The 19,964-nt window shown below is 35.8% G+C and overlaps 1 protein-coding gene across 1 annotated transcript in view; it reads right to left on the reverse strand.

Moving 5' to 3' along the window:
* LOC143399022 (sodium/glucose cotransporter 1-like) overlaps positions 1-19,964 on the reverse strand; it is a 62,916-nt gene that overhangs the window by 40,144 nt on the left and 2,808 nt on the right. Inside the window, exons 2-7 of the mRNA XM_076855738.1 lie at positions 17,659-17,730; positions 12,975-13,079; positions 11,445-11,504; positions 6,799-6,903; positions 5,171-5,276; positions 3,910-3,990 (exon numbers count right to left, since the gene is read on the reverse strand). Of these exons, the coding sequence (XP_076711853.1) occupies positions 3,910-3,990; positions 5,171-5,276; positions 6,799-6,903; positions 11,445-11,504; positions 12,975-13,079; positions 17,659-17,730 (529 nt within the window). The remainder of the gene's footprint in view (positions 1-3,909; positions 3,991-5,170; positions 5,277-6,798; positions 6,904-11,444; positions 11,505-12,974; positions 13,080-17,658; positions 17,731-19,964) is intronic.

The following is a 19,964-nucleotide window of genomic DNA, read 5'->3' on the forward strand; positions in this document are numbered from 1 at the left end:
AGTAAGTAAAAAATGCTTGGCCTAACCAGTATTTGGAAACTTTAAATTGAAACAAAAACAAGAAGTGGGATACTTAAAAAAACTGTTAAATGGGCAAAAATTTTAAAGGTTTTAAAAACATTTGAGTGTTGGCAGAGGGTGAGGTTAGGATACACATTATCATATACTGCTAAAGATAAAAGGATAAAAGTTAGCAGTTTCTTCTTCTTCTTCTTCTTCTTTTTTTTGTGGTGCTGGGGATCAAACCCAGGGGCTTCACATTTGCTAGGCAAGTTCTCTCCTACTGAGTCACATTCTCAGACATGAGAATATGTTAGATAGCTATTTTGGAGAGGAATTTGGAGTATCTTTGTCAAAACTGGGTTTATTTCAATAGTGAAAGTTGAATTAACATTAGAAATCAAGTCAGTATAGTTCACTGAATTAACAGGAAAAGGAAAAAAATTCATCTTAGTAGGTGTGGTAAAAACACTTAATACAATTAAAAAGTAATTTGTGATAATTTGTAGTGAACTAGTAATAGAAGGAAACTTTGTTAGTCTGACAAAGGACATCTATAAAATATTGACAGAAAATATTTTATTTAATGTTGGAATATTCCAAGTTTTCCCTCTAAGACTAGGGATGAGGCAAGTATGTTTGTTCTTTCCACTTTTTTAAAAAATATTTTTTAGTTGTTGATGAACCTTTATTTTGTTTATTTTTATGTGGTACTGAGGATCGAACTCAGTGCCTCACACATGCTAGGCAAGCATTTTACCACTGAGCCACAACCCCAACCCCTGTTCTTTCCACTTTTATTCCATACTATACTAAAGGTCCTGGGCAAAAGAAAAAAAATTTGGAAAGAAGGGAACAAAATCACAATTTTTTGACTTGGTTATTGGTCATTAGTATGTATTCACCTTGTGATAATTCACATGACTTTGCTCTTTGATGTGCGTACTTTCTGGTAAAAATTATATATACAAAATAAAAATGATGCACTAGATCTATACTTGTTGTGTAGAAATTTGTCTATGCAACAGGTGTTGGAAAATGGTATAAAACTGTATTTTTAAAAAAGGATTTTATATTTGATGGACACAAATTAATTGTACACATTCATAGGGCACACAATGTGACATTTCAATACATGTATACAATGTACAATGGTCAGATGGGGGAACCGCATATCCATCATCTCAGACATTGATCATTTCTGTCGGGAACATTCAAAATCCTTTCTACTAGATATTACGGTATACTCAATTAATTATGGCAACTATGTTGTCATACTGTGCCATATAACATTCCTTTTTACTTAAAGGAATAACTATATCCCTGTAAACTTTATATTTTGATTCTATTAAAATATATATACATAAAAATGTTTGTATATGTGAATAATATATTTCAAAGGATATACCCAAAATTATAATAGTTGTTGCCTTTGGGTAATGAACCAAGAAACTGAGGATGATCTGTATTTCACTGTATTCCTTTTGGTTTACTTAGCATTAAGAATAAAATATGTAGATATTCCATCTTATTGCATTCAGAACAAGAAGTATCCAGGACACAAGTAACAAATGTTGGCAAGGATATGGGGAAAAAAGGTCCACTCATAAATTGCTGGTGGAACTGCAAATTGGTGCAATTACTCTGGAAAGCAGTATGCAGATACCTCAGAAAACTTGGACTGGAACCACCATTTGACCCAGTTATCCCATTCCTTGGCGTATACCTAAAGGACTTAAAATCAGCATACTATAGTGATACAACCACATCAATGTTTATAGCAACTCAATTCACAATAGCTAAACTATGGAACCAGCCTAGGTGCCCCTCAACAGATGAATGGATAAAGAAAATATGGTATATAGACACAATGGAATACTACTCAGCCATAAAGAGAAATAAAATTATGGCATTTGCCAGTAAATGGATAGAACTGGAGAGGCTATCATACTAAATAAAATAAGCCAGTCCTCCAAAACCAAAGGCCAAAAATGTTCTTTCTGATAATGCAGATACTAACACACAATAAGGGGCGAGGAGGGAAGAATAGAAGTTCACTGGATTAGACAAAGGGGAATGAAGGGAAGGGAGAGGATGGGAACAGGAAAGACAGTAGAATGAATCAGATATAACTTTCCTTTGTTCACATATGAATATAAGACCAGTGTAACTCTACATCATATACAACCATAAGAATGGAGTCCTAATTAGAATAAGTTATACTCCATGTATGTATAATATGTCAAAATACACTCTATTGTCATGTATATCTAAACAGAACAGCAACTAAAAAAAAGGAATAAAAATATAACTGTATGTGTATGAGTTCTTACAGTGACTAGATTGAAAGACAACACTGATTTGGAAGCATAAGGGGTTGTATATTTTTAAAAGAAAACAATTATTTCATAATTTTATAATAGTTTATTTCTCTAAAAACTTAACCTGAATACCTCCTTTAAAAATCCCATTAGATTTCTCAGTAAAAATCTAGAGATATAATTGTTAACACTATATGGAACATTGTACCCTCTCCTTAGTTTATTTTATTTGGGTACCATTATCAAATTTTGGGGTAGACTTCATAGGTTTAAAAAATGTTGATATGTAATACTAGCCCAAAAACAAACACATGGTTTACTGTGTTTTGTAGCTGAAAATTTTGTTACTCAAATTAGTCATTGCTCCCCATACATTTAAAAATGATACAATTCCTTGGATCACATTTGACCTGTATTTTGTTTTCCTGCAACATAGCACTGAAAACAATTCATGATATACTAATACTTCCTGAATGGTAAGGTAGGGCACTGTGTGATTCTGTTTGATATTATATGTTCTTATTCCATGAGACTCATCAATATACTCTCTGAAACTATAATCCTTAAATTGTGTTCACATATTATTTCAATAATTTTCTATTACCCAAGCCCAGAACTTTTCCTTCTGGATTTCTGCAAGACCAGTCTCTGAGCCATGGGGCAGTGGTCACATCAACTTTCTAAGCTCACACCCCTAGCTGTGGAAAGAAATTTCCATTTTAAGTGTCTCCTTGCCATTACTGACCTATAAAATGTTATAGATTAGGTTTTGTTATTAAAAAGAGAGTTCTTGGTGTGTCTTACTCTTGGTATATTTCATAAACAAGCTGAGACTTTTTTCCTCATCTGTAAAATGGGAGTAACTAAAGTAATTATGCCTCATGGTGATTGCGATAATTAAATCAGGCAACATAGATAAATGCCTACCTGAGACCTGATAATATTCAACTTGTGTCAGCTACAATATTTAAAAATTTTTTTAGTAGTAGATGAAAACAATACCTTTATTTTGTTTTATTTGTTTTTATGTGTTGCTGGGGATTGAACCCGTGCCTCCCATGTGTGAGGCGGGTGCTCTACCACTGTGCCACAACCCCAGCCCTCAGCTATAATATTTTCATTCTCATAACTTAATAAGTACCTACTAAGTACTAAATTCATCAGGCTGCACAATGGGTGGGAATATTTTATGTGGATCAGAGAAGAAACATGTGTTGATGGAATAATGACGAAATCACACTATTTGGGGTGAATAGTCCATTGACTTTGACAAATGTATTTAATTGAGTGAATGAAAGGAAAGGGTTTTTCAACTGGAAAGGAAAAACAGATAAAAAGCACTGGAATGGGGATGAGTATGACAGGCCAGATACTGGAGTTTATTGTCTCTGCTTTATTACTCAACTTCTCTTTATCCTGAATTGAGCAGAGATTTCCTCCCTAGTTTTCAGCATAAGCTTTGACAACACTCTTAGTTTTTGAGGGCTTCAGTATCCTCATTTGTGAGATGAAGGTGCTGATGACCTAGGGCAGCTACAGATTTAAAGATTCTACCCTCTGATGCCCAGTCTTCTTAAGTTATACTTACCAAAACTCATTAACAAGACTGATCCTAAAATCATAACAGCAGCATGTAAGACTTCAGTATAAACCACAGCTGTCAAACCACCTGAAGAAAAAAAGAATGAGAAATGAAAATCACATCTGACTTTGCTGACTGTAATTTCTGAATCACCTACTCAATTCATCTAAGACTTTATATCCCTTTAAATCAGTGTCTTTTAAACTACTTGTACTTGGTTTTGGTACTTTCTCTTTTCTCTTGTAAATATCCTTGACAATCTTTTATACGATTCTTAGCTTTCTCTTCTATATCCCAATTTTCCTTTACTTCCAAATTTTTTTCAGGTAAAAAAATCTGATAGATCTCTTAAGCAAAAATAATGCAAACTTCATCACAAAAATCTCAGTTTAAAAGCAACAGTTAGTAGTACCCTGGCCTCTACCCACTTGGTAGTATCCCCTGTGGCAATGAAAAATGTCTCCAAACCTGTCTCCTGAGAAGCAAAATCCAGCTCCTATTCCCATGTTTTGTGATCCATTGAATACACTCTACTTCCCACTGATTCTCTTTACTTGTACTCTAGTGAACTCCTGGGAACATAAACCAGCACTGTGGCTGGAAAAGAATGACAGGAGCTCCCATTCTCCAAACCTAGGTAAAGGCTCTCTAGAACACAACTGCCTACATAAAAGATCCCGTCTGGGGAGGAAAGACGGTGAAATGAGATGGACATCATTACCCTAAATACGTGTATGAAGACATGAATAGTTTGAATATACTTTGTGTACAACCAGAGACATGAAAAATTGTGCTTTACATAGTAATATGAATTGAATTGCATTCTGCCATCATTTATAACAAATTAAAATTTTAAAAAAAGATCCCATCCAAAGACCTTGCCAGGTGACTTAAGGCCTATGTATCCCCCTCATTCCCTTTCTGTACTCCTACTCTATCACTTGATAACCTGAAGTAACAGCCCAATTCTGCCCCAAACATGGTCACTATTGACCCTATTATTCCCCTTGAAAAACTCTTGAGAGCCCAATCTAATTTCTAGAAGTAGAACACCACTTAGGTATCCCTCCCTCCAATATTTCCACTGTCTGTGATCTATATACTTAGGGAAAATTGTAAGGTCTAGAAACTGCTGCCTCAATGTCTACTAGTACTCCACTAAGTAGAGAGTGTTTGAATTAGTATAAATCCTGATTCATGGGTTCAATTTCCAGCACCGCCCCCCACACACAATCCTGATTCAGTGTTTGAATCAGGGCAACCTCACCTGTGATGGTGTACATGCCAGAAACTGTCAGCAAGACTAGGGTAGTCTGGTAAATATTCAAGTTCCAAATCATTTTCAAGAACATAGCACCATAGCTGATCTCCAGCTGAAATAAGTACAAAGTCAGCATACTACACTTTCTTTTCCATCAGAATCAACAACAATTCAAGAAAGAAATGGATCTTGGAAGCCATATGCAAGAGGTGGTCTCTGACTGGCACTGCATTGCCTGGATGCTAGGTGAGATCTACCCATGAGTTCAGCCTGTAGAGCTGAATTAATTCAATTTACCCAGTTAACACAACTTAGCCTTTTCCATTCTGAAGCCTCAGAGTGGAAACTATGGTTCTGCCACTGGGAAAAAGCCACGGGGATAGCATCGCAGAGATTGGCAAACTTTTCATGTAAAGGGTCACATGGTAAATATTGTAGGCTTTTTGGACCACACACTGTCTCTAATTTTTTATAACCTTTAAAGCTGTAAAAATTGTTCCTAGCTCAAGAGTTGTACAAAGCAGATTATTAGCTGGATTTGTCTACAGACCAGATTTGTTGAACCCTGGCTTAGTTAACACTGATTTTTGAAACATCTGCACATCATTTAACTGGATAACCTCTTGATTTGTTATTCTAGCCTCCAAAGCCAGGTATACAATGGGAAAAGATTCATCTATAAATTTGTTCACCAAATGCTTACTGAGTGCCAACCATGTAATTGATACTTAGCAGGTTCAGAAGACACAAGGGTTACCAAAACTTAGTAGCTGTCTTCAAGAAGCCTATGTTGAATGAAGGAGACAGACTACTATACAGCCTTGTTCTCAGTGTGATAAATGCCACTCATTTGATTATTTAAAAAATATTTATCAAGTGCCTTATGTGCTAAACATGTTCTCAGCACAGTTCTCAGTAATGCAGTGAAGAAGCCAAGCAAGGTCCTTGGTCTCAGGAAGCTTGCACTGAAGCAGATAAGACATACAATAAACAAATAAATTACTCATAGGGTGATAAATATTACAAAGAAAATAAAAACAGCCATGGAGTAGAGACTGACTAGGAAAATCTGTGAAGGCCTGTTGCAAGGAGGTGACATTTGTGAACACTGTAAACAGTATAGAGCAAGTATAAGGGGCTTGATGTGGGAATAAGTTAGTTGTGTTTGAAAATCAATAAGGCAGTAAACGTAGGTTAAGGGGAGTAAATAAGAAAAGTAAGGCCAAAGAGGCAAGCAGGGACTTGAACAGGACAGCCCTTATAGTCTTACTCAAGAGGTTAAGTTTTCTTGCAAGAAGATGGAAACTCCTAGATTTTTTTGAGCACATTACCTAATGACTTTAGATGGATAAGCCCAAGGTTCTTCGACCTGTGACCTGCACTTGAGATTTAAGAAAGATGCCTCTGCCTTTTATTTTTTGCAAAATAGTATTAAACTACTAATAGTAAAATTAAGTACTCTTAGATACTCTACCTTACACAACAGAGATCAACAAGTCATTTATGAAGCTTCAGAGTAAACTATTGGGATAACTAAGCATAATCCTGAATCCCGCTTGTTGGTTTTTGGTTTTGTTCTTGTTCTTTTTTTTTGGGGGGGGGTATTTTACTGGGCTGGTTTTCATATAACTCACCGAGATCATACTAAAGGTATAGATGAGTAAAAACATAAAAGAGAAGAGGAACTGGATCCGGAAGCCACCAAATCTCTTCCTCAAATATTCTGGCAATGTCACCACCTGTACAAGCCGCAAGATAAGTCACCATCAGATAGTGAGTGTGGGAGAGGCAGATCCATGGGGATGAGCCTTGCTCACAAAGTGCTGTTTGCCCCAGAGATGTTGCCAATGGTGGGAGTGGCCCAGGAGTATAAAATGTGGGATCACTGCCTCTGGCACCAGTCAAGATGGGGCAAATAAGGAGAGGCAATATTGCTGTCTTCAAGAAGTCTTGGAATCCAGCTTCCTGTGCAATCTTTGGAATGCAGAAGGAAATTTAGCTAATTAAATTTTCTAAAGATGACAAATAACTTTTATGGAATGATAATAGAGTAAAAGCAAGTACCTTGTCATGTATTAAAAAGATAGCTAGTACTCAAAGGACATGGAACCTGACTCTACAGCCTGTGTCTAAACTGCCAGTCTAGGTGCTGGTGCCCCAAATGATCCTGTTCTTTTTCTATATTGTCTAAGGCACCAAGAATTCAGAGATCATGCCTTCTGTGCTCACTATGTTCTTGGACCAGAAACTGGGATCATATCCATTTAACAATTATTGATACGCCTACCATGGCTAAATGGATATGGTCCCAGTTTCTGTCCTGACTATCTTTATGTGCTCTTGATCATCTACCAATCAATACATGTCTACTTTAAGTTCTAACTTAAACTCTCCCTGTTTGATGAAGCACCACTCTTGGTAATGTCAGTCTTTTAAATCTTAGCCATTCTGGTGTGTACTGTATATATATAAATTTTTTTTATATAACAATGTTTTGACATCTTAAAAATATCTTTCTGGCTTGGGGGAGGTTGCCTTTCCAAAAAGTAGTCAATTTTTAAAGATAACAAAGGGCTCAGCATGGAGTATGTCTTTGATATATGAATTAACCAATTCAGAGCTGAACTTCCTCTAGCTAGCCTGTGCACCCCAGGGAACAATATCCCTCTGCTCATTCATCTCAGATCAGGTATTAGGTAACTAGAGATCAACCTTACAACCCTAAAACTATTGAGATTATTTAAGCTAGCCAATCCTAAATTGTTCATTCTGCCATGCCTTGACTTTCCCATAGAAACACCAATAAAGCCCCAAATCCCTTCACTTCTGTCTTCCTGTGTCTTTCCCATGTGGTCCTGCATGGCATGCTGTCTCTGACACCCTCCTATGTCTAGGACCTGTGGGTATATTAACCTTCATTTTTCCTGAGCTGCTTCTGTTTCTACACTTGTTGTCAAAGCCAATGACTACCTCATAAAAAGAATCAAAGAATGAATATGCAATAGTATCTTATTTTAATAGCATTTTCCTAATGATTAATTATAGTATCTTTTCATGTGTTATTTGCCTCTTGTATATTTTCTTTGGTGAAACATTTGTTCAAACCTTATTTTTATTATCAAGTTATAAGAGTTTTTCAACATACATATTTTCTGCATATAAGTGTTTTATTGTAAATAAGTTTTACAAGTATTTCCTGCCAGTCTCTAGCTTGGTTTTTCATTTTCTTAACATCTTTTAAAGTAAAAATTTAAATTTTGGATGAAGTCTAATTAACTAATTTCTTTCTTTATGATTTATGCATTTTGGGTCTCAAGAAATCATTTCCTACCAAATCACCTTGATTTTTGAGGAATATTTTTATTTGATATAAAATCCTTATTTAATATTTTTTTCTTCTTTTCTAGCATTTTTGAATATGTCTGTCTAATGTTTTCTGGCTTCTGATGTTTCTACTGAGAAGTTGACCATTAAATATGTCATTGTTGCCTTGAATGTAATGTGTCATTTTCCCCTTACTGCTTTCAAGATTTCCTTTTTGTTTTTATCAGTTTCTCTATGGTATTCCTAAGTGTGGTTTCCTTTGTGTTTATTCTATTTAGTTTTTACAAAGTTTCTTGGATCTGTAAATGAACATTGCCCTCCTAGCTTTGAAAATTTTCAGTTGCTGTGTTTTCAAAAAATGTTTTTCTGGGCTTGTGGCTCAGTGGTAGAGCACTTGCCTAGCATGTGCGAGGCACCAAGTTTGATACTCAGCACCACATATAAATAAATAAAAAATAAAGGTCCATCAACAACTAAAACATTTTTAAAAAAGTGTTTTTCTGCCTCCTCTGTCTTCTCTTTCTGGCGCTCCAATTACATGCATGCTGGACTATCTGATATTGTAATCACAGGTCTCTGGGATTTTGTTCCACCTTCTTCCTTTTTTCTCTATTCCTTATCCTGGGTAATTCTTTTTATCTTAAAATTCATTGATTCTCTCTTCTGTCATTTAAAATCTGCTGTTGAGCTCTTCTTGTGAATTTTTAACTTTAGTTACTATGTTTTCCAACTCTAGAATTTCCTCTTGATTCTTTCCTATAGTTTTAGTGTCTCTGTAGAGAGGCCCTATTTGTTCATTCATTAATATCACATTTCCTTTACTTTTTAAAAAATACTTATCATAGCAGATTTGAAGTCTGTCCATTAGATCAATATATGGACCTACTCAGTCAGGTCCTATATATTGTATTTTTTTCTCTTACAATGTGGGTCATTCATCTTCTTACTTCTTTGTATATCTAGTAATTGCTGGTAGGAAACTGGTCATTGTAAATAATATAATGCAATGCTCTAGAATCTGTTTTGTTTTTCTGGGGACTGCTATTTTTATTTTAATAGGTAATTAACTTTCCTAGACTGAAGCTTCCAAACCTTTCATGGTCAGCCCTCCCCAACCCATGTCCACAGCTGATGTTTCTGCTTGTTTTTTTTTTTTCACCATCTTCCAGCTACAACTAATTAAGTCTGGCCCTCAGGAGGTTTCCTCTCAACCTGTGCAGTATGGAAGTCAGCCAAGGATTTCATCCAAATTTATTTTCAGATTTGGGGGTTAACTCTCTCTTTGGTTTCCTTGTTTTTAAAGTGCCCCACCTAAATTTCCTAGTGCTTTGCTGTCCTCAGTTCTGTCCTTTGACTCCTCAAACCAGTAAGAATTCTGCTTTCCACTGCTTATCCTATATGGTTTGGGAAATGTAGTGTGATAAACTAAAAATCTTACCAGGTGCAGTACTATCTTTCCAGGAAAGAGCGCCTTATGGGTTCTTTCTTTTTACAAATAGGCTTTCTGGAGTCTCATATATGTATGTGTACTTTAGTGATCAGCCAGGAATTTGGAATCTTATTTACAAATCATTCTCCATTTCAAGGATACAAATATATTCCATACTTTCCCATAATTTTTTTTTGCATTTTTACATTTAAGTCTTTAATCAACCTAAAATTATTTTGTGTAGAGTAGGGATCCAATTTGTTTTTTTCATGTAGTAATCAGTTGGCCTTCCTTTATTTAGTGATCTGCCTGCAATACCGTCAATGTCATAAGTGTCCATATATATGTTTCTGGGATTTTGCCCCTCTTCCACTTGTGAGTATGTGTGTAAGTCAGATTTCTATTACTGTTAAAAAAAACCCTGAGGTAAATAAACTTAAGAAGAGGAAAGGCTTATTTTGGCTCAAAATTTTGAATGTTTTAATCCATGACCAATTGACCCCATTGCTTTGGGCCTGTTGTTGTATCATAGCAGGAGAGTTTGGCATAGAAAGTTGCTTATCTCAAGGCCAGATGAGAAAAGAGAAAGAGGAAAGGGCTGAGATCATAATATCCCTTCAAGTGTCTGACCGTCCCCAGTGATAAGAAGCTCTCCCACTAGGCCCCATTTTTAAAGATTCTTTCCAAGAGCACCATGGGCTAGGGATCAACCACTTTCCAGGAGCACCATAGGCTGGGGATCAACTCCTTAACATATGGGCCTTTGGGGGACAACTGTGTAAATCACAGCAGTGAGTTTATCTCTGTGTTAATTATTACAGCCTTTTAATACTTTTTTGGAGGGTACTGAGGATTAAACTCAGGGCACTCAACCACTAAGTCACATCCCTAGTCCTATTTTGTATTTTATTTTGAGACAGGGTCTCACTGAGTTGCTTAGTGCCTTGCCATTGCTGAGGCTGGCTTTGAATTTATGATCCTCCTGTCTCAGCATCCAGAGCTGCTGGGATTAGAGGTGTGAGCCACCTTGCCCAGCTGTAAACTCTTTGACATTTGGTAGGACAAGTCCATCGTCTTTGATAGCAATATCTTTGCTATTCTTACACTCTCCAACATATATTTAAGAATCAGTTTGTCAAGTTCCTCAAAAAACTCTATTTGGATTTTGTTTGGAATTACATTCCATGCACAGACCAGTTGGCACAACTGACATTTGAGTCAGCTGAGTCTTCTGACAGTTGAGTCTTCTAATCATTAACATATTTGTTCTCTAAAAACCTAAATTGGTTTTATTTTTTAATAAACTTTAAAACGTTTTCTTATAAAAGCCTTAAAGGATAAACTATTCAGTAAGCCAACAATTATTGGTGTTTGTTAACCCAAGGAAGCATATGTCTTGTAGGCATCTTGCGATTAGGGAAGTCAGTACAAGGATCAATAGTTGTCCTCTAAGATGTTTTTAGTACACTTGCAATATTTGTGAGAAAAAATATTTAGAGAATAGAGTAACTAATAGTGGACACTTACCCCAGCCTTAAGGTAAATAGGAATAAATATCCAACCAAGAACAAAGACCATAAGTATAGTCTGAAATCAAGAAGACGAACAATTAAATCAGGGACCCATCTAGGTCAAGCTCTTAAATGAGATGCAAGCTCAGTTACTATTAATTTTGAGCCTGATAGATATATCATTACTTGGGACTTACAAATAAAGGTCCAAGAATACACCTTTCAGAAAAAAATAACTTAATTTTCAGGCACATGATCTTTGGCTATGTGGCAGAGTGCTTGCCTAGCATGCGCAAGGCCCTGGGTTCGGTCCTCAGCCCTGGGGAAAAAAAAATCCAAAAAAAAAAAAAAAGATTCTTTTTAAAAAATTTACTTTTGGTACTGGGAATTGACCCCGGGGCACTTTACCAATGAGGTATTTCCCCAGCCTTTTTTATTTTTTTTTAAATTTGAGACAGGGTCTCACGAGTTGCTGAAGGTCTTTCTATGTTGCTGAGACTGGCCTGAACTTGTGAACCTCCTGCCTTAGCCTCCCAAGTAGCTGGGATTATAGGGGTAGATCACATGCCAGGTGTCTATAGAAGGCTGTTAATTTGGGGAAGCAAACTGAGTTCATTTCCAAGAATGAGGGTGGCTTATATTTTAATAAATTTAAAATATTGTTAAAAATAAGAAAACATTAAGGGAAAAGTGAGAGAAACTATGTAAAAATGTCACACAATTGAAATTAAGTAACATATTTGGTTCTAGATTTATTTACAAAGAAGGGATAATGTGAGCCAAGTATATGAAGAAAAGTGATGTTTGAAAATTCTGAGAACTTAATAGTGATGAAGAACAGAGTTTATTAGGTTTTGACTCTGTAGAAATATTCTTTATTTTTTGTAGAATATAAGTACAAAGATGAGACTAAAAATGTGGAGCTTTCTGATTAATAAATGAATTAAAATTCATTTATAAATTGGGTGAAATCAAGAAAAAGAACAATATTTCCTACAACAAATATATTCCATTAAATAAATAAATAATCCAATATTTTATGTTTTATGGTTGGAACTGGTATTTCTGTGAGATAACAGAATAGTTACAGTAACTACTGAATTCTCAAAGAGCTTGGTTTAACCCATTCTAAATATTATGCAAAGACATATGCATAGATATGTCTATATATATGCATAGATATGTCTATATACACACACATATATGTACATATACATACACACATATAGGTCTGTATATGTACATTATATATATGTAGATATATATATATTTAAATATTAATAAAATCTTTTCCCTACCTAATATCCTAACAGTTTTCTGTTCACTATGTTCCTATGGTTGTAGGGTTATAAACATTGTTTCTTCATTTACTAAAAATGAAAACCAACACAATCCTTTTGAAAAATCAAACATGTAGTCCTTTCCCCCACAACTTCTCAAGAAGTCTTTCATAGTTACCCAAAGTTGCAAGCAAATTTTTAAGTTTATGAGTTTTATTGGACAACAATAAATGTGGAGATTAGTTTCTGCAAAATGTATTACTTACGTTCCATTCAAAGGCCCCAACAGCGATCCCTGAAGATGCTCCTATTCCAGACAGGCCTATAAAATGGCCACTGCCAATATATGTTACAAAAATAGAAGTACCTATCTGAAAATAAAAAGATAAATACATATCAGAACTAGGTAATTAGTTCTCACAAACACAAACTCCCAATGAATTTCACATTTTTTTCAAAAGGGATTATTCCTTGTACAGAATTCTCATTTATGTTTTTTTCTATATCTCTCTTAACCATGAATTAAAAGTCAAGTAAAGAGGGAGAAAATGAGAAAAAGTAGAATAGCCATACTTATGTTGTCACGTTCCCCACTAATGTAATTAAAGCAGAAGTATTTAGAAGTATGGATTTGTTTGAAATAACTTAAAACTGAAAACAATATAACTTTTTGTGAGACTGGTTAAAATACTAAGGTACATGATTGTGAGGAAGTACAATGTAGCATACAGAAGGAAAAAGGTAGTTCTATTAAGTGATAAAATAAGGTAAATAAGATAGGTGTAGTAACACATGCCTATAATCCCAGCAGCTCAGGAAGCTGAGACAAGAAAATTGCAAGTTCAAAGCCAGCCTCAACAACTTAGTGAGGCCCTAAGCAACTCAGTGAGACCTTGTCTCAAAGTAAAAAAGGCTGCAGATGTGGCTCAGTAGTTGAGTGCCCTTGGGTTCAATCCCTGATACAAAAAAAGTAAATTATATATGTATATGGTTTATATTACATTTATTATATAATAAGCAATTTATATTATAAATTATATATAAAACATAATTTCTACAATTGTATGTATTTTACATTTGTGCACATATATATTTATGTATGCATGGAAACAAAATGCTTCTGGAGCTAGAATTATGGTTACAGAGATGGAGTGGGGAGAATATTTCAAGTTCCATACTTGGACTGTAATTTTTGTTTTTTTACAACCAACATCTGTTACTTTCAAAATGAAAAAGTCCTAGAGGCATATAAAAGGAACAAAATACCTCCAAAACCAGTCATAATTTCTGAATAGAGTGGAGGCACTCACTCCATTTAAAACCGTAATTTGACTATAATGTCATTGGCATCAGACACATTTAAAACCAAATTATCAACAAAAGCTAAAACCAACAAAGGCTTTTAGATAAATGAAAACAGCATTGGAAATATTAACATAAAGTAGCACACAAGACCAAAAAGGCTTAGAAGTGACCAATAAAAGGCAAGGAAATATAGAAGAGACATGTAACAAGTACTCAAGTAATGATAATTTTACTCTTAAGTATGTTTACTACATTTACCATTATATGAAACATTATATAATGTGTAAATTGCCTAATAATAGAGGGCATAAATAGTGGAACGCCCATATAATGCAATAGTATGGAACTGCATATACCTATAATCTCTCTATATAGATTTATTTTAATCAATCTTGAAAGTTGTTCTTAGTACATGAGTAAATGAAAAGATGGATTATAAAGTAATTATTCATTATTTCAACAATAATAATAATAATAATAATAATAATAATTGTTATTTATTTATTTATTTATTTATTTATTGGTATCAGGGATTGAACCCAGGGGTGCTTAACCACTGAGCCACATCCCCAAGTTCTTTTTTAAAAATATTTTATTTAGAGACAGGGTCTAGCTGAGTTTCTTAGGGCTCTGCTAAGTTGCTGAGGCTGGCCTTGAACTGTCAATTCTCCTGCCTCAGCCTCCTGAGTTGCTGGGATTACAGGCGTGCACTACCGTGCCTGGCTCAATAATTATTAGTAATGTCCACTGCCAACTAAAGACCAGGTACAATGTTGTAGGTGTTAATCATACAATAGTGAGTAAAATAGAAAAAGTCCTATTCCTGCCTTCATGAAGCTAACACTCTTTTGGGAGAAAGAGAAACAATAAACAATATATTATAGATTTATTTTATAGCATAGGAAACAGTAATAAGTACTATAGAGAAAAAGAAAGTTGGGAAAGTGGATAAGAATGTTTAATAATAGGGCTTTCAGGGTAAAATGTCCTGAGAAAGGAGCTAAGGAATACCAGAAGAGCTGACAGAGCAAGCTGTGGGGATATCTAGGGAGGGCATCCATGCAGAGGCATTAGCAGATGGAAAGGCACTGGAACAGGATACTGAGAACACTGAGTAGAATTGGGGAAAGTCATCCTAAGAGGGAAGGCCTGAGAGGAAAGGAGGTATAGATCATCTGTGGCCTGATGTAGGTGTTCATGGCAATTGGGCTTTCATTCTGGGTGATATGGGAGCCCATGGAAGGCTCTAGGAGAAAGGCATCATTGTCTGATTTAAGTTCTGTTAACAGACTCAACTTTAGCTTTTGAGACTATATATAGAGAAGCAGAGGTAGGGAGTCTAGAGAAGAGGGTGTTATAATCAATCAGGTGAGAGATGATGGCAGCTAGGAGCTGAAGGTAGAGTGGATGAGAACTGGTCAGATTTCAGATATATTTTTTAGATTGAGTCATAGGATTTCTTGATGTATAGGATGTTGGATGTAAGAGAAAAATAAGAGCTTATGATGACTCCAAGTTTGTGAACCCCAGCAGCTAGAGAGATGGTGTTGTTATTAATGAGATGAAGAAGATGGCAGGAGAGGCAGATTTGCAGAGGAAAATCTAGAGTTCCCTTTGTGATATATTCAGCATAAGATCCCTGCTGAGCCTTTCAAATAAAGGTGTTAAATAGGCATCTATACATCTCCAGTATTGAGTTGAAGGGAGAGATGTGGGCTAGGGATAAAAATAAATACATAGAGAAGCAAAGGTAGGGAGTCTAGAGAAGAGGCTGTTATAATTAATCAGGTGAGACATGATGGCAGCTAGGAGCTGAAGGTAGAGTGGATGAGAACTGGTCAGACTTCAGATAAAAAGAGTTGGATTCACACCATGTGGTAGGTATTTAAAGCCAAGAGACTAGATGAAATTGTCAAGTGAGGAGTGTAACTGGAGAGAAGAGGGCAAAGACTAAGGATCTGGAGACCCACAGAAGCTCTGAGAGGATCTAAAAATCTTCTCAAAAGGACTAAAAATATGAGGAGATAGGCAAGAACCTGCAAGAGAGTCTGAGCAGAATCTAGTGAAGCTGAAGAAATAAGGAGGAAGAGAGCCTGAGAGCCAGGCCAGATGATAGAGGGTTTCAGATGCCACAGCTATGAGGTAAGATGAGAACTGAGAAGTTACCACAATAACAGGTGATATGGAAGTAACTGGGGACTCTGACAAGAGCTATTGATATCCATTGATTTTTGCTGATTGAACAAAAACAAAAGAAGCAAGAAAAAAATGGCAAAATTTTTCATGTATCCCAATTTCTTTTACTGAATTTTGTTTACTAACAATGATCCTAATAATGAAAAAGAAATTTATAAGTCAAAATATGTGCAAACATTAGGAGGTTAAAGTGTATCAATAAAACCATTACAAGTGTCACAGTTATACAAGGTAACATAGGCATTAGATTCCTGTTTTTCTGGGAACAAAAAACACCTCTATAAGACCACAGTGTGGTTCTTACCAAAGACTGGGGGCTTCATAGCCTAGGAGGAGATCATGTTGTTAGAATCTTCCATCAAAGAATAAACTAAGTAGGAGGCCCAGTGCAAACAGCTCTTTGCTACATCAATCTCTTCCTAAACTGGGTTTATAAAAAACAAAATTAAAGCATAATGCAGAGAGTTGAAAAGAGCTGTCCCCCAAATCTCCCAGATAACAGAAGCAAGGCCTCTTTGATGTTGCTTGATCCATCAGTTAATAACTGTGCTTTCCTGTTTCCTTTGTATAAAGACACATGGAGGTTATCCTGAAAACTCAAATTCTTGCCAGAAGACTGGTTAATATTTGAGAACAAAGAATAAATGACTAAATAAGGGCCTGGTTGTTGCACAATTTTCTAAATGTACCTTAAATTCCTATGTGGGAAATGTATGTCTATTTTTACATAAATTATGCTTGACATCCTCCTTCTACCTGGGGTACCCCTAGCCATCCCAGTAGAGATACAGGGCTAAGGAAGGGCAACTGCCTTCAACTACTGTGGGGGTTTTTGAGTCATTCCTCTTGGACCAATCACTTTTTATAATCAATAAATTAACATACATACAGCAAAAATGTTTCTACCTTCAATCCTACTTCTCTTCATCTAGATGGGAGTAGCACCTATGCTACTCTGCACCTCCCACGCTTAGGTATATGCTGTTTCCTCTGCATGGAATGCCCTCACACTTTGTTACCTAGAAAACACTCTATCTCCAAATGCTGTTCACACAATCCTACCTCCTTAATCACACATCAAGCCACATCTATTCCATGTTCTTCCTAACTTCTTGTTTTGCACTTTAATATACTCTAATTAGTTAAATATGTATCCTACAATCATTCTTGAGTCTGCTCTTCTATATGGCAGAGTGGTCTATTTTCTACCTATGTCCTGGAACCTAGAACAATGCCATGTATGCACTGGGTATCTAATAAATGGTTACTGAACTAAAATGAATGGGAACATCAGGTTAAGAAAATTTAGAGTTAAGGAAACTACTAATTAAATGACATGCCTGATTTAGCAATTACAAAGTATTTTGGGTATAAGACATCTACATTAAAGTAATAAGCAAGTTAACAAACAGCCCCCTAAATGGATTGCCACATGCAAGGTTTACTCACCGACCACCATGACAGATTTCTGCCAGCCAGGAAGAAGTCTTTTATTGTTGCACGACTACTTGACATTACAGCCTAAAACAAAAATAAAACACCACAGTGGATATAAGGAACCAAACTACTCCCAAAACACAGGTCTCTCAAACAGATGACCTTTACTCTTCCCCAAATTCATTCTTCCCTTCTTTCTTTTTAGAAATAGAATCTGCTATAACCTGCAGTAGAGGAGAGTCATGGCTGCCTAGCTGGAGACTACTGTCTCTTCCAACTATGAGACTGTAAGGCCATGGTCATTTCTCTATACTCTTGTGAAAAAAAGATTGCTTTATCCAACCCCTCCCCAAATAGTTAGCTAGTGCAACAGCTTCTGGTGGAGTCTGGAAGACTACTGGGTATTCAAGAATAGCAAATTTCCTGAACATATGCCTAGCTTCTTCCAGTAGGGGAGTCATACTGTCATTACTATGGTGTTCTTCCAATTTATCAAGTCCTTTCTACTACTCTGATTCTCAGATCTGGTATGGTCAAAAGACAATATAGAGGATTTTCCAGGTTTTCCCTAACTAGCATGAGCTAAGGATGATAGCTGGTTGACAGAAATAGTTTTTCCATAGAAAGAGTGAACTTGCTGCCACCATTCAAGATATCTGCATTTTAACAGGCATACTATTCATGTCATAAAGCCTTAAACCCAAAAAGTAACTCTCTAAATTCACATACATTAAATCAGTCTTACTTCATCCATTTAATAAATATTTATAAAGGTCCTAGTATGGCATAGGTAACCCTTCTTGAGAAAGGTGTCAGCTGTAGGTAGGTAGAGGTAGTACATGAGACTTGGAATTTACAAAACATTCTAAGAGGAATGAAATCATTCTTTCTATTAAAAAGAACAAACAGAAAGTAGAGGTTCTGGCAAGAAGGTGACTTAAGCATATATCCATGATTCTTTCTTCCTCCCTACTCTTCTTCTGGAATAATACCACAAATCACAACAGCTAGGTTGCGGGCAAGATGCATCCAACACTTCCTAAAAGATCTCTGGACTGAAATTAATAGAAACAAAAGCCTAAAACATGTATTTAGTAGAAATTAATAGAAACAAAATTAATAGAAACAAAAGCCCAAAACATGTACACCATCAAGCCACATACTGCACAAGCTGTACATTTCACATCCTGTACAAGCCAAGGCACCAGCAACAAAAACTCACTTCCTAGTTTAATAGGGGGCTTCAGCAGATTTGTACTTTAAAGTACTTGTAAGGAGTCCATTCATGAAAACGTTTATTTCAATTCAGTGGTAAAAGGGTGGTTTATTTAATAACTGGAATAAAATAAATCTAGACTCCTCCCACTGCATCATTAAAAAAGGCAAATTCCAGATGGTCCAGAGATTTTTGTATTTTATAAAAAACCCTACAAATTATTAGAAAAGTTAGAATAATATTTGTACAGTTTCGGAGTACAGGAATAAATTTTTTTCCAATTTTTGGTACTGGGGATTGAACCCAGGGGTGCTTAAGCACTGAGCCACATTCCCATCCCTTTTTATCTTTTTATTTTAAGACAGGGTCTCACTGAGTTGCCTAGGGCCTTGCTAAATTGCTGAGGCTGGCTTTGAACTTGTGATCCTCCTGCCTCTGCCTCCTAAGCTGCTGGGATTATAGGTGTGTGCCACTGCACCTGGCAGAAATATGATTCTAAGCCAGGCAAAAAATATGGAAGATATAAAAGGAGAGAGAGAGAGTTGATTTCTTTAAAGAAAACAAAAACTCAAATGACAAAAAGATAACCATTAACAGGTCTGGACCAGTGGTTCTCAAGTAGGGAGAACATTTGGAGACATGTTTGATTGTCACAATCAGGTAACGGTCTTGGATTCTTCAAAATATGGTAATGTAGGGACCCCCCCACAATGGAATTATCCAGCCCCCAAAGTCAGTAGTGCTGGGGTTGAGAAACATTTGTCTAGACATGATAGTTTAGAAAAAATATCAGTAGTTCAAAGGAAGGATAAATTGATAAAAGCAAAGCCAAACAAGCTCATTCAAAAACACACAATAAACTGGCTATTCTCAGAAGAGAAAAATCAGAGGACAATAAACTCATTAAAAAAATGCTGAGTCTCACTCAGAGCTTGAAAAGCATAAATTAATGCTTCGATGAGATACTGCTGTTTAGGCATCAGATTGGCAAAACAAACAAAAATTAAATAAGGCTAGTAAGGGCTTGAGGAAAGAGCATGGTCAAAAACCGCCTGTGAGAAATTAAAATCTCAACTACCTTTGGAGATTTCCATTTAGTAAT

Source organism: Callospermophilus lateralis, chromosome 1 (assembly GCF_048772815.1).
Source record: "Callospermophilus lateralis isolate mCalLat2 chromosome 1, mCalLat2.hap1, whole genome shotgun sequence".
Taxonomy (NCBI): Eukaryota; Metazoa; Chordata; class Mammalia; order Rodentia; family Sciuridae; genus Callospermophilus; species Callospermophilus lateralis.